The 15,342-nt window shown below is 41.1% G+C and overlaps 1 protein-coding gene across 1 annotated transcript; it reads left to right on the top strand.

The window, feature by feature from the left end:
• The first annotated feature begins 205 nt into the window (after window positions 1–205).
• On the top strand, window positions 206–12,234 carry dnaaf2 (dynein axonemal assembly factor 2). The gene is made up of 3 exons (XM_072270829.1): window positions 206–2,314; window positions 7,918–8,064; window positions 11,512–12,234. The coding sequence occupies exons 1-3, from the start codon at window positions 401–403 to the stop codon at window positions 12,169–12,171; spliced, it is 2,721 nt and encodes a 906-aa protein (XP_072126930.1). The 5' UTR covers window positions 206–400; the 3' UTR covers window positions 12,172–12,234.
• The last annotated feature ends 3,108 nt before the right edge of the window (window positions 12,235–15,342 follow it).

Raw genomic sequence — 15,342 nt, forward strand, 5'->3', positions numbered from 1 at the left:
GTTTACAATTCGTTGATTCTCAAACCTTAGTCAAGAATTAAGACTTATTTACAGGCACCAATTGCATCACTTTGGGCATGTAGTAAGGTCGCAGTGAAAGCCGCCGCTTCCTTGTCAGGTGTTGTTTGCCATTTTCCCCATGGCAACCAGATCGCATCACACCGTCGTGTTCCTGTCGTCTTCCGCACTAACAAATTAATTCCTGAGGCTTAGTATATATTGAAGACCTAAAATGCGATCCTGTGAGCCTTAAATAGTTTAATCGAATTTTTTAAAAGAACCTGTTAATTACTGAGAAGTTGGAGAAAGTGATTTAGCTGAAATATTTGTAATCCTCCCCGTCCTTGACGTCAACAGCGTGCGCCCGGAGCGGCGGAGGAGGCCGCGCTCGCGCTGAAGCATGGCGTCCTCGTCCAAGCTGGAGGAGCTGGAATTAACCCGCGAAGAGGTGGACCGCTTCTCTAAAGCGCTGAAAGATGAAAAGTTCAGAAAACTGTTATCCGACTATGCGGAGGAAATCTCTAAACCGGAAAATAAGAAGAAATACGAAGAGGAAATAACCCAGCTGGAGCGAGAAAGAGGAGTAGATGTAAAGTTTGTGCACCCCATCCCGGGCCATGTCCTGAAGACCAGCGTTAACGGTGACAAAAAATGTTTCATCAACGTCTGCAGCAATGATCTGATAAATAAACCCACTTGCGAACCGGCAAAGGGCAACGACGGGGCACTGGGGCAACAGTGGTCTCTGCCCTACAGCCTCACGCCTGGGAGGGAAGATCTGGCTGCAGAGGGTAAAAAGTATCTGATTTATGATGTGGTGTTTCACCCGGACACTCTGTACATGGCTAACAGGAATAAGAAGTTTAGAAAAATGGTGGATGAAATTTCACTGGACGCGATAGAGAAGCAACTAAATGCAAAGCTGGATTTGAGAAACGTTAAAACTTTGAAAATAAAATATAAGGGGTTGCCCCACTCTGCTGTTATTCGCAAACCACTTCCTGGTGGCCCTAAGGAAATTCCAGAAGAAGACAGTCCTTTAAGGTTCCCTTATCCCTACGAGCTTCCAAAATCAGAAAAGACCACTCGAAGCGATATCAAGAATAAAAGTACGACTGAGATATCAAACGCCTTTGGAAAGGATCAGAATAAGAAAATGCAGGACAACAAATTTACCCAACCTAAATACTCCATTGTTTACCGATCATCTTTTGACTTGCAAGATTATCGATATGCCCGCGATGCTGTCCCTAGTACCAGACCTAAAGAACTTGTGGTGACTATCGACCTTCCTCTGCTTAATTCTGTCGAGAATGCTAGTTTGGATGTGACCGAAAAATTGTTATGTTTGGAGTCGCAGAAACCAGCTTATAAACTTGATTTGACCCTCCCATACCCGGTAGATGAAAATCAGGGGTCGGCTAAATTTAACAAATCCAAGAGACAGCTTGTGGTTACTTTGCCAGTTGTTCCTGCAAAGCAAGTCCTAGAACTGGGAAAATCCCACGATAGTGACTTTGAGCCGGCAGGGAAGGACAATGAATCCATGGAGAATACTGACGAGTCAGTACTGATACCAGAAATGAATAAATTTGAAGGAGATTCCCAAGAGAAATATGGACAAAATGATACAGCATGTATAAATTATGAAGATGGGTGTAAGGATTTTAATTGGGAGCAATCTCAAACTAATGAACACCTTGGATTCAGCCACATTACAGCATCCATCACATCAAGTGTGAAAGTAACTACTACTATTTCAAGTAATCACTTTCTGAAACCAAATGATGTGATTGTTTCTCCCCAAATTGTCTCGGAAGTGGATTCAGAAGGACAGAAGAACCTCCCTGAGGAAGGTGCAGTAACTTCTAATGATAAAAGTTATGTGGCTCAGGAAAGGCATTGCAATAGTACAATAGATGGACAAGTAACTGAGCACCCACAAGTAAATTCATCTGAAAATACCAAATCCTGCTCGGAAGACTCTTTAAAGGAAAATGAAGCTGTGTGTCCAGATTTCCATTACCATCAGAATGAAAACTCGGTTACATTTATACTGCAAGTGAGAAATATCAATGAAAATAGTTTGAAATCTGTTCTTCATACCCACAATTATAACATGACTTTTGGAACAACACACTCAGATACCTTATATTCGTTGATTATTCAGTTTCCATCTGAACATCAGTTGGACACCAGAGAAAGCATACTGAACATATCAAAAGACAATGCCGCAGTGGTGTTAATGAAGTCATCGGAGAGCCGAGGTTCGTGGCAAAGCTTTTGTGTTGGAAGTACACACAACTCATTGCAGGTAACCTTGCCAACCCAAAATGTCATCTGTCATGAAAACATGGCTTTACATTCATTCTTTTGCTTTCCCTCTTTAGTCTTTAAAATGATCTGACTTTTTTCTTAGAATATTTACGGAAAACATTTTAAATCAACTTGAGTTGGGTATTTTTGGGGACAAGCTAGTAGTTGGGTTATGAAAAGATGAATTTCGCTTTCGAGTACCTAAACATAAAATATTAAAAAATGAGTTGATGGCGATAATGCACAGTTTACTTTTAAAAAACAATGTTTTGGAGGTGTTATTTGATCAGAGTCTAGTAATATGGTAAATTTATTCTTGCAGTTATTTTGACATATCTAATTGATAATTACTATTTATAAAAATAGATCCCCCAGATATTAAATTTGTCTTTTAGAGTCCAGAATCTGGACCAAATAGCTAGGATTCAGCATTGTTTTCATAGTATCGTAGAGGAATCCAAAGACAGAGAAGTCAATATTGGAATGAGAAAACAGTGTTGCTTATATAACTTGTGACAGTAGATGTAAAGATTTCATTTGGGAGCAATCACAAACCAGTGAACAACTTGAACTGAGCTACATTGCAACATTTGTTGTGTCAGATGTTAAAATAACTGCATCAATTTCAAATAATCATTGCACTGAGGGAGACATTGGATTGCGTAGAGTGAAAGAGAGTTTAAAAAAAAGCTAGTGGGGCAAGTTGGCACATTTTGCACACCCTGGGAGACGTTAGATTGCCTAGTGGGAGAGGGAATTTTTTAAAAAAAGCAAGCGGGCAGTTGATATATTTTGAACACCACAGTTCCAGGGAGACGTTGGACTGCACATAATTAGGCAGTTGGCAAAATCCAATAAAAAGTTACGTTTAAGTGGAGTGTTAGAGCGGGGAGTCGAGGTTTTCGCTCAGCGGGGAGAGGCGTAGACCATAAGATTTTTTCATTAATTATTCTTATTGCACATTTAGAGCGGTGGGGATGCGAGGCAGGATAGTGGAATGCTCTTGCAGGATGTGGGAAGTCAGGGAGGTGACCAGTGTTCCTGCCGACTACACCTGTGTGAAGTGCAACCAGCTACAGCTTCTAACACTCCGCATTAAGGAGTTGGAGCTGGAATTGGATGAACCCTGATCATTTGGGAGGCTGATGGGTTGATAGAACATACAAATAACAGGAATTGAGGCATTTTATATTCCAGAAAAAACTTACACATTTCATTGAACACCACACACTGAACACAAAGCATGCCAAAAACTCTAATAATTATGTCATCACATTAGACCCACCTCTTAAAGTGAACCCCAACTCCATGTCAGTGGTTATAAATTATGTGCTTATCCACCAATTGTATTATCCTACAGTTACACTGAAGATGCAGGTCACAGGTAACTGGGTGACCATCAGGATGGGCAGCCAGTGCAGAGTATCCCTGTGGCTGTTCCCCTCAACTACAGGTATACCGCTTTGGGGATGACCCAGCAGAGGAAGGCCACAGCAGTCAGATCTCTGGCAGTGATTCTGGCTCTGTAGCTCAGAAAGGAAGTGGGGAGAAGAGGCGAGCTGTAGTGATGGGGGATTTGTTGATCAGGAGAACAGAGAGGAGATCCTCCCAGGTGCTAGAGTCAGCGACATCTCCGATCAAGTCCACAGCATTCTTCAGTGGGAGGGTGAGCAGCCAGAGGTTGTAGTCAATGTCAGCACCAATGACATGGGTAGGAGGAGTGAAGCGGTCCTGCAAAGTGAGTTCAGGGAATTGGGTGCAAAGTTAAAGGACAGGATTGCTACCTATGCCACATGCCAGTGAGGCTAGAAATAGGAAGATCGTACAGTTTAACATGTGGCTAAGAGGATAGTGCAGGAGGGAGGGCTTCAGATTTTTGGATCATTGAGTTCAATAATAATATTGCATTGAGTGCAATAATAATAGGGTTGTTGTGATGGGTGATTTTAACTTTCCTGATATTGACTGGTATCACCTTAGAGCACAGGGTTTAGATGCAGTGGAGTTTGTTAGGTGTGTTCAGGAAGGTTTCTTGATGCAATATGTAGATAAGCCAACTAGAGGAGAGGCTGTACTTGATCCGGTATTGGGAAATGAACCTGGTCAGGTGTCAGATCTGTCGGTGGGAGAGCATTTTTGAGGTAGTGATCACAACTCTATCTCCTTTACCATAGTGCTGGAGAGGGATAGCAGCAGACAATTTGGGAAGACATTTAATTGAGGTAGTGGAAAATATGATGCTATTAGGCAGGAACTTGGGAACATAAACTGGGAGCAGATGTTCTCAGGGAAATGCACAGCAGAAATGTGGTAAATGTTCCAGGAGTATTTGGATGCCATTCTGCAGGGAAAGGATGGTAGGGTAAAAGAACCATGGTGTACAAAGGATGTAGAAAAGCTAGTTAAGAAGAAAGGAAAGGCTTACGAAAGGTTCAAGTAACCAGGTACTGTCAGAGCTCTAGAAAATTACAAGGGTGCCAGGAAGGAGCTCAAGAATGAAATTAGGAGAGCTAGAAAGGGGCATGAGAAGGCCTTGCTGAGCAGGATTAAGGAAAACCCCAAAGTGTGTGAAGAGCAAGAGGATGATCCGTGTGAGAATAGGGCCAATCAGATGTGATAGTGGGAACATGTGCATGAAGTCGGAGGAGGTAGCCAAGATACTTAATGAATACTTTGCTTCAGTATTCACCAGTAAAAAGGACCTTGGCAATTGTGGGGATGACTTACAGCGGACTGAAATGCTTCAGTGTATAGGCATTAAGAAAGAGGATGTGCTGGAGCTTTTGAAAGGTATTAAGTTAGATAAGTTACTGGGACCAGACGAGGTGCACCCCAAGCTGCTGTGGGAAGTGAGGGAGGAAATTGCTGAGCCTCTGGTGATGACCTTTGCATCATCAATAGGGACTGGAGAAGTACAGGGGATTGGAAGGTGTTCAAGAAAGGGAGTAGAGATAACCCAGAAAATTATAGACCAGTGAGTCTTACTTCAGTGTTGGAGAAGATTCTGAGAGGGAGGATTTATGAGCATTTGGAGGGACATAATCTGATTAAGGATAGTCAGCATGGCTTTGTCAAGGGCAGGTCATGCCTTACGAACTTGATTGAATTCCTTGAAGATGTAATAAAACACATTGATGAAGGTAGAGTAGTGGATGCAGTGTATATGGATTTCAGTAAGGCATTTGATAAGGTTCCCCTTTCATTCAGAAAGTAAGACGGCATGGGATCCAAGGAGACGTTGTTTTGTTGATCCAGAATTGGCTTGCCCACAGAAGGCAAAGGGTGGTTTTAGGTGGTTCGTATCCTGCATGGAGGTCAGTGACCAGTGGTGTTCCTCAGGGTTCTGTTCTAGGACCCCTCCTCTTGTGATTTTTATAAATGACCTGAATGAGGAAGTAGAAGGGTGGGTTATAAGTTTGTTGATGACAAAAGTTGGGGGTATTGTGGATCGTCTGGAGGATTGTCAGAGGTTACAGCACAACATCGATAGGATGCAGAACTGGGCTAGGAAGTGGCAGAAGGATTTCAACCCAGATTAAGTGTGAAGTTGTTCATTTTGGTAGGTCAAATTTGAAGACAGAATATAATATTAATGGTAAGACTCTTGGCAGTGTGGAGGATCAGCGAGATCTTGGAGTCCGTGTCCACAGGACACTCAGAGTTGCTGCGCAGGTTGACACTGTCGTTAAGAAAGCCTATGGTGTGATGGCCTTCATTAACTGTGGGATTGAGTTCAAGACCCATGAGGTAATGTTGAAGCTAAAAAAAGACCTCAGTTAGACCCCACTTGGAGTACTGTGTTCAGTTCTGGACACCTCATTACAGGAAGGAAATATAAATATAGATACTGTAAAGAGAGTGCAGAGGAGATTTACAAGGATGTTGCCTGGATTGGAGAGCATGCCTTATGAGAATAGGTTGAGTGATCTTGGCCTTTTCTCCTTGAAGCGACAGAGGATAAGAAGTGACCTGGTAGAGGTCTATATGAGAGGCATTGATCATGTGCATAGCCAGAGGCTTTTCCCAGGGCTGAAATAGCTAACATGAGTGGGCATAGTTTTAAAGTGCTTGGAAGTAGCTACAAGGAAGATGTCAAAGGTAAATTTTTCCACACAGTTGTGGATGCGTGAAATGCACTACCAGCAACGGTGGTAGAGGCGGTTACAATAGAGTCTTTTAAGAGACTCTTAGATGGGTACATGGAGCTTAGAAAGATAGAGGGCTATGCAGTAGGGAAATTTTAGGCAGTTTCTACAGTAGGTTACATGGTTGGCACAACATTGTGGGCCAAAGGACCTGTAATGTGCTGTAGATTTCTCTGTTCTATGTTCTATTCTAGTATCTTTCCTGTAATACCATGGGCTCTTATCTTGTTAAGCAGCTTCATGTGCGGCATCTTGTCAAAGGCTGTCTGAAAATCCAAGTAAGCTACATCCACTGACCCTCCTTTGTCTATCCTGCCTGTTATTCCCTCAAAGAGTTCCAACAGATTTGTCAGGTAAGACTTCTCCTTCAGGAAACCATGCTGACTTTGACTGATATTTATCATGTGCCTCCAAGTATCCTAAAACTTCATCTTTAATAATAGGCTCTGACATCATCCTAACCACTTAACTCGCCAGCTGGTCTATCCCTATTGGCTAGCTTACCTTCATATTTCATCTTTTCTGTCCTTATGGCTTTTTTTAGTTGTGTTCTGTTGGTTGTTAAAAGCTTCCTAATCCTCTAACTTCCCACTAATTTTTGTTACATTCTTTCTCTTTTCCTCTTATGCTGTCAGTTACTTTCCTTGTCAGTCACGGTTTTCACAAACTCACTTTAAAATACTTCTTCTTTGGGATGTATCTATTCTGCACCTTCTCAATTGCCCCAGAATCTCCAGCTATTACTGTTCTGCCGTAATCCCTGCTAGTGTCCCTTTTCAGTCAACTTTGACAAGCTCCTATCATGCTTCTATAATTTCCTTTACTCTACTGTAGTACTGACACATCTGACTCTACCTTCACCTTCTCAAACAGCAGGGTGAGTTCTGTCCTATTATGATCACTCCCTCCTTAGGGGTTCCTTTATATTGAGCATTGAGTTTGCCCGTACGGACTACAATTATATATCTAATGGTTGTATTCATCAGCTACAGCCATGAGAGACCAAAACCGTTTTCGTTTAGTCATTGGTTATGCAGGACTCACTCTGGACTTTATAATGGTACTATGAATTCAGTAGTCTCTCGGAAGCTAATTGTGTTGGACTTGAGTCATTGAGGACAAACAAGAGAAAATTGCAAATGCTGGAAATCAAAATAATACACACAAGATGCTGGAGAAACTCAGCAGGCCAGGCAGCATCTATGGAAAAGAGTAAACAGTCAACGTTTCGGGCTGAGATCCTTCGTCAGGGCAGATGAAGGATCTCGGCCCGAAACATTGACTGTTCACTCTTTTCCATTGATGCTGCTTGGCTTGCTGAGTTCCTCCAGCATTAAGTCATAAAGATTTGTTTCAGAAGAATTATTTTGTAACATCAAATGTATATTTAAGTACCTGTGCCTTTGTCAGATGTTCTCTGTTAATCATGTGAACATGAATTGTTCTTTTTGTTTAGCACAAGTTGTTTGTAACTTCAGAAAATGCTGATCAATTCCTGAGTACTTCCTTAAAGAAAACAGACCCTGCTGATCCAACTGAAAAATGTTTGGCAGAGTTGAGGGTGTCAGAAGTCTGTGAAAGTGGTCTGGTTATTTACTCAAAGGTAAGCTATGTAGAACTACAGAAAGAAAACCAGTATTTATTAATCTATACTCTTGCTATCCATCCATTGTGAGAAACTTTACAGAAAGCCTTTGGAAATTATTATCACAGAGCAGAAATAGATTGCCCCATTTAAAGTTCAGCGGAGGTTGTTCTACCTCCAGCACTCTCCATTCTTAAATAACTTTTTCGCACTGTTTCAATTTTGCTCAAAGTTGATTCCTGGTTGTCTTTATATCTCATTTAGGTGCCCATTATTTTTGTGTGCAACTGCACTGTCATTTTTAGGTAACTTCATTGCTGAGCTTGTTAGAGTTGAACCTGGACGTATACTCATCAACATCCGGGCAGATGTTGTTTCAAAGATTGTGATTAGGAGTCAGTTTTCTTACTTTGACCCAGGGACGTTTGCAGGTGTGTTTTACCACTTGGCTGATCACATTTAGCACAGTGTAACCTAACTTGGGCTCTTACAGTTTCGCATTAATCATATTTTTTTCTTATTAATTCTATTTCTGGACGCCAAAGCTTTCTCAAAATATTTGACATTTAACTCATATTAGCTTCATGCCTTGTCATCCATGGTAATTTGACTTTCTGTATAGAAAATAAAAATAATTGTTACTGAAAGTAGAAAAACAGGTCATGTGAAATTGTTTAAGAATTGGGTATTTTCTATTTTTGTAAAATAGCAAAAGTTCTAATTAAGAAAATGATGATCCAGAATTTATGGTCAACAGTGAAGTGATTGCACTGCCACAGATGCCCACAAAGATTTGTGATCCATGTGATGTGGATTCATTCTTCTTTACATCAATTACTGTCAGGAATAAGTTCATGGGGCTGTATGGCCCCAGCAACAATGAGGTGTTCAGGAAGACTTGGAAGACAAGCACATTGATAAGTTCTTATTGTTAGCAAACTAGAAAGTAAAAAGCAATTATTTTTATTTCAGGTTTTCTGCTATTTTACTGGAAACTATAAGAAAAGAGTATTCATGTCAGATGAAGTAGGAAAGGAAATATTAACTTAAAATATCGTATTTCTTTTGAAACACATATTCTTAAGGGGCTTTGCAGGGTAGATATAGAGCTGTTCTTTCCTTGGCAATGATGTCTCAGTCCTAAGAAGAGAGCTTGGCCACTTAAAGAGAAAAATGAGAAACAATTTCTTCAGCTAAAGGGTGGTGAATCTATGGAATTCATTGCCTCAGAGGGCGTTGGAGGCCCAGTCCCTGAGTGTATTTAAGGCCAGGAATAGTATCTTTTGAGATATTAAGGTAATCAAAGAAGGCATATGGGGTAAGTGTATTTGCATTATGGTCTGGTATGGCAACTTGAATGCGCAGGAATGTAAGAGGCTATAGGGAATTGTGTATTCTGCCCAGAAACCATGGTGGCTACATCCCTCCCCACCACTGGTAATATCTACAGGAGGTGCTGCCTCAAGAAGGCAACATTTTCATCTAAGATCTCCACTACCTGAGCCATGCCATCTTCTTACAGTTGCCATTAAGCAGTAGATACAGAAACTACATGCCACTAGGTTGAAGAACAACTACTTCCCTTCAACCATTCAGTCCTTGAACCATATGGCAAATTCCTAGTCATGACCATTTAGCAACACCATGAACACCTTGACCACTTTGCACTAAAATGGACATCTGTTGTAATTGTGTTTTCTTGTAAAAATTGTGTACAATTTGTTTAATTTTTAAATTTATGTTTTACTTTTGTATGCTGCTGATAACATGCTCTGTGCAAGGTCTTGGAGGCTATTGATTAGTTTTTGGGGGGAAGATGGTATTGAATGCTGAGTTGTAGTCAATAAAGAGCATCTTGACGTATACATCTTTGCTGTCCAGATGTTCCATTACTGCTGATGTCATCTTGTTCTCAGAAACTTTTGGTCTGTGTTGGAAGACCTTTTAGAAATGAGTCCCATTTCCCTGCTTTTAATCCACTTCGAACAGATTTTACCTTTTCTGGTCTATGATCAGTTCTGTTTTCAAAGATCCAGCTGACTCTTCTAGCTTTTCTAATAGCACACTTTAGATTTGTATTAAGCTTGTGTTCTTGGCAATGCATTTGTGCAGTTTACAATTGTCATCTTATAATCGTTGACTAGTTGTAAACTGCATTATTTCTAAAACTGTCCTCAAAGCCAAAGGATACAAGTTGTAAAAAGCAATATGATACCAGCTACTAAGGAACAATTACATAAAGTCATAGAAAAGTACAGCACAGAAACAGGCTTTTTGGCCCATCTAGTCCGTGCTGAACCATCTAAACTGCCTAGTCCCATCAACCTGCATCTGAACAATAGCCATCCATACCCCTACTGTCCCTGTACCTATCCAGACTTCTCTTAAACATTGCGCTGGCAGCTTGTTCCACACTCTCATAACTCTCTGAGTTAAGAAATTTCACCTCATGTTCTCCTTAAACTTTTCATCTTTCATTCCTAACCTATGACCTCTAATCGTAGTCCCACCCAACCTCAGTGGAAAAAGCCTGCTTATATTTACCGTATCTGTACCCCTCATAATTTTGTATTACTTCTATCAAGTATCTCCTCAATCTTCTACGTTCCAAGGAAATAAAGCCCTAACCTATTGAATCATTCCATATGACTCAGGCCTCCAGTCCAATGAACAGCCTTGTAAATTTTCTCTGCACTCTCTTTCAACTTTATTTACATCATGTAGGTAGGTGACCAAAACTACACACAATACTCCAAATAAGGCCTCAACAACGTCTTATACAACTTCAATATAACATAACATCTCATCTCCTGTTATCACTACTTTGAGTTGTGAAGGCCAATGTGCCAGAAGCTTTCTTTACAACCCTTTCAACCTGTGATGCCACTTTACTGAATTATGGAGCTGTATTCCCAGACCCCTTTGTTCTATAGGAGTCGTCAGTGCCTTACCATTCACTATGTAAGACCTACCCTACTTGGTCCTATGGAATTGCAACACCTCACCCTTGTCTGCATTAAATTCCATCTGTCATTTTTCAGTTCATTTTACCAGCTGGTCCAGATCTCACTGCAAGCTCGGACAGTCTTCCTCACAGTCCACTGCACCCTAGTCTTGGTGTCATCCACAATTTGCTGTTCAATTTAGCCACATTATCATCCAGATCATTGATGTAGATGACAAACAGCAATGCAATCAGCACCGATCCCTGCTGCACTCCACTAGACACAGGCCTCCGGTTAGAGAAGCAACCATCTACTACCACTCTCTGGCTTCTCCCACAAAGCCAATGTCTAATCCAATTTACTACCTCATCTTGAATGTACACTAAAATATACTACATCTGTCCTTTCATCAGCAATAAAACAGTGCCTTGTAAATTTGAAATGGATCAGTGGTGATATTTGAAACAAGTTTAACTACTATTTTAAAATACAAATTCAGATAAATATTCTGGTTTTGTAGTTTCAGCAGCAAGAGAAGGATGAAATCATCTCTCATGCATGTGATCTGAATCACAGTACAGCTGGCAGTACTCCATCAAACCTTCAGCAACGCGGAGAAGAAATGGGCTTGACTGAATCTATTGCAAGTGATAAAAAGACAGAGAAGGACCCATCATTGTCAGATGATGGTGTTGAATTTGTATCCAATCAACAAGATGAACTGGTTACCCTGTCAGAGAATTGTGATAATTCTGTACATTTACACAATTCATCAGAAGGAACAAGGGTAATTTCGAAGCCTGGAGTGGACCAGGTATCTGAAAGTGGCTGCATGAATTCCATTGATGGGAATAAGCTTGTTAGTGAAATTGAAGTTGAAAGTCAGTCACCCTCAGACCTTGGTGTACTGCAAGCAGAGGATCCAATATCTGTGAATAATGAGTCCTCAGCCAGTTCTGTGTGTGCAAAAAGGGAGGGCGTTGATAATGAGTTTCTTGATGAAGATGACCTTCCAGCTGATCAAATGAATGACAATCATTCAGAGTTTGTTAAAGGAACAGCTTCATTCCAAGTTCTGGAGGAAATTGATCATGCTGATAAGAGTGTGAAGGTTATTTGTGACCATACAACACATTCTGCATTCACCTTTCAGAATACTGAACTTTATCAGTTAGATTAAAGAAAAACTTCTATTTATAAATGTATGGTGTTATTGTACAATAAAATGTAAGTTTGTTTAGAATTGTAATGTGTGTTATTTCAAAATTCAGAAGGATGAATTAGAGATTTATTTCTTAAATCACATAAAATTTATGATGCAAAAGGAGACCACTTGGCCCATCTTGTCTGTGTTAGACAAGAAATAACTACCCAGCTTAATCCCATCTTCCAGCCCCCTATCCATGGCTCTGTAGGTCACAACTTGTAATGCTCCATCCAAGTACTTTTTAATGTAGTGAAAGTCCTTCTAGCAGACTCCTACCACGTCTAAGCAAAAAAAAATTCTTCATCTGATGGTGAAAGATCTTTCTACCAAATGCCCACTGGTTTGTCGAGTTAGACTGCATGAAAATGAGTCCTTTGGCCCACCGAGTCCAAACCAAGCACCCATTTACACAAATCCCACATTCCCAACAATGACCCCAGATTCCATCATCCACGCAGGCAGAACCAAGGTTTACACCAAGCAACTAATCTATCAACACACGTATCTTTGCATGTAAAAGGAAACCAGAGTGAAACCCATGTGATCACAGGGAAAATGTGCAAACTCTACACAGAACCAGAGATCAGGATTGAACCAGCTTTACTAGGTGTAGTACTGTGCCTTTTACTGAGGAGAATTCCTATCAACTCATAATCGTATATTTCTTCAGCCTTTGTCCAGGTACTTCCACAGATTCCCTGCTTCCTCAACACTACCTTTGTATCATCTGCACACTTGGCCACAAAGCCATTAATTCCATCATCAAAATCATTGACATAAAAGTGAAAAGCAGTCCCAGACCTGTGGAACACCACTTGTCACCGGCAACTGAACAGAATAAACCCCCTTTATTCCAACTCTTTGCCTCCTGCCAATCATCCAATCTTCTTTCCATGCTAGTATCTTTCCTGTAATACCATAGACTTACTTTGTTCAGCAGCCTTATCAAAGGGCTTTTGAAACTCCAAGTAAACTGTGTTGTTTGTCTATCCTGCCTGTTATATCTTCAAAGAATTCCAATGGATTTGTCAGGCAAGATTTCCCCTTATTATTTATTTTATTTATAATTTTTATTTATTTATTGAGATACAGCGTGGATGCAGAGCCAATAACCTGTCTCTGAATGTGAACAAAACAAGAGAGATAGTTGTTGACTTCAGCAGAGCACAGAGCGACCACTCTCCACTGAACACTGACGGCTCCTCCGTTGAGATTATTAAGAGCACCAAATTTCTTGGTTTTCATCTGGTGGAGAATCTCACCTGGTCCCTCTACACCAGCTCCATAGCCAAGAAAGCCCAGCAGCGTCTCTCTGTGAAGGCTGAGAAAAGTCCATCTCCCACACCCCCCCCCCCCCATCCTCACCTCATTCTACTGAGGATGTATCGAGAGCATCCCGAGCAGCACTGCCTGGTTCAGGAATTGCACCATCTCAGATCACAAGACCTGCAGCGGATAGTGAGGTCAGCTGAGAAGATCATTGGGGTCTCTCTTCCTGCCATTACAGACATTTACACCACACGCTGCACCCGTAAAGCCAACAGCATTGTGAAGGACCCTACGCACCCTTCATACAAACTCTTGTCCCTCCTGCCATCCAGCAAAAGGTACCGAAGCATTCAGGCTCTCACAACCAGACTGCAACAGTTTCTTCCCCCAAGCTATCAGACTCTTTAATACCCAGAGTCTAGACTGATATCTACATCATTTATTATTATATTGTAATTTGTTCTACTGTGCCTATTGTCTTGTTTATTATTTATTGTACTGCCCTGCACCGTTTTGTGCAATTTATGTAGTCCTGTGCAGGTCTGTAGTCTAGTGTAGTTTTTGTGTTGTCTTACGTAGTCTAGTGTAGCCTTGTGTTGTCTCACTTAGTCTAGTGTGGTTTTGTGTTGTTTCACGTAGCACCATGGTCCTGGAGGAAAGTTGTTTCATTTTTACTGTGTACTATACCGGCAGTTTATGGTTGAAATGACAATAAAAAGCAACTTTACTTCACTTCACCTGGATAGGGCCAGAAGAGCCATGCCACCCAGCAACCCCCAATTTAATCCTAGCCTAATCACGAGACAATTTACAATGACCAACTAATCTACCTACCGGTACATCTTTGGACTGCGGGAAGAACCTGGAGCATGCAGAGGAAATCCACGCGGTCAAAGGGAGAATGCAGTGTCTCCTTACAGGCATCAGCAGGAATTGAACCCGAGTCACCTGCACCGTAAACCACTACGCTACTATGCCACCCCCAGCATGGTTTCCCATTACGAAAACCATGCTGACTTTGGCCAATTTTATCATGTGCCTACAAGTTGCCTGCAACCCCATCCTTAATAATGTTGTCCAACATCTTCCCAACCGCTGAAGTCAGGTTAACTGGCCTAAAATTTCCTTTCTTCTGCCACCCTCCCTTCTTAAAGAGTGGAGTGACATCTGCAATTTTCCAGTCCTCTGGAACCATTCCAGAATCTAGTGATTCTTGAAAGATTATTACTAATGCCTCTACAAGCTCTTCACTACTTCCTTCAGAGCCCTGGAGTGTAGTCCATTTGGTCCTGGTGGTTTATCTACCTTCAGACCTTTCAGCTTCCCAAGTACCTTCTCCTTAGTAATAGCAACAACACTCACTTCTCCCCCTGACACTCTTGAATTTCTGGTGTACTACTAACGTCTTCCACAGTGAAGACTGATGCAGAAAACATTAAGTTCATCTTCCATTTCTACACTCACCTCTCCTTTACTCTATATATCTGAAAAAAATTCTGATGTCCTCTTTTATATTATTGGCTAGCTTACCTTCATATTTCATCTTTTCTCTTATAGTGTTTTAGAATCAGAATCAGGTTTATTATCACCGGCATGCGTCGCGAGATTTGTTAACTTAGTAGCAGCAGTTCAATGCAATACATAATATAGAAGAAAAAAAAATAGTAAGTAAATCTATTACAGTATAAGTATATTGAATACATTAAAAATTGTGCAAAAACAGAAATAATATATGTTAAAAAAGTGAGGTAGTGTTCAAGGCTTCAATGTCCATTTAGAAATCGGATGGCAGAGGGGAAGAAGTGTGTGGCTTCAGGCTTCTGTAACTCCTACCTGATGGTAACAGTGAGAAAAGGGCATGCCCTGGGTGCTGGA

Source organism: Mobula birostris, chromosome 1 (genome assembly GCF_030028105.1).
Source record: "Mobula birostris isolate sMobBir1 chromosome 1, sMobBir1.hap1, whole genome shotgun sequence".
Taxonomy (NCBI): Eukaryota; Metazoa; Chordata; class Chondrichthyes; order Myliobatiformes; family Myliobatidae; genus Mobula; species Mobula birostris.

Excerpts from the sequence above, each read along its gene's own strand:
- dnaaf2 (XM_072270829.1), top strand. The coding sequence starts at position 401 with ATGGCGTCCTCGTCCAAGCTGGAGGAGCTGGAATTAACCCGCGAAGAG. Across the intron at positions 2,315-7,917 it reads GTACACACAACTCATTGCAG|CACAAGTTGTTTGTAACTTC; the intron begins GTAACCTTGCCA and ends CTTTTTGTTTAG. Across the intron at positions 8,065-11,511 it reads GTCTGGTTATTTACTCAAAG|TTTCAGCAGCAAGAGAAGGA; the intron begins GTAAGCTATGTA and ends CTGGTTTTGTAG.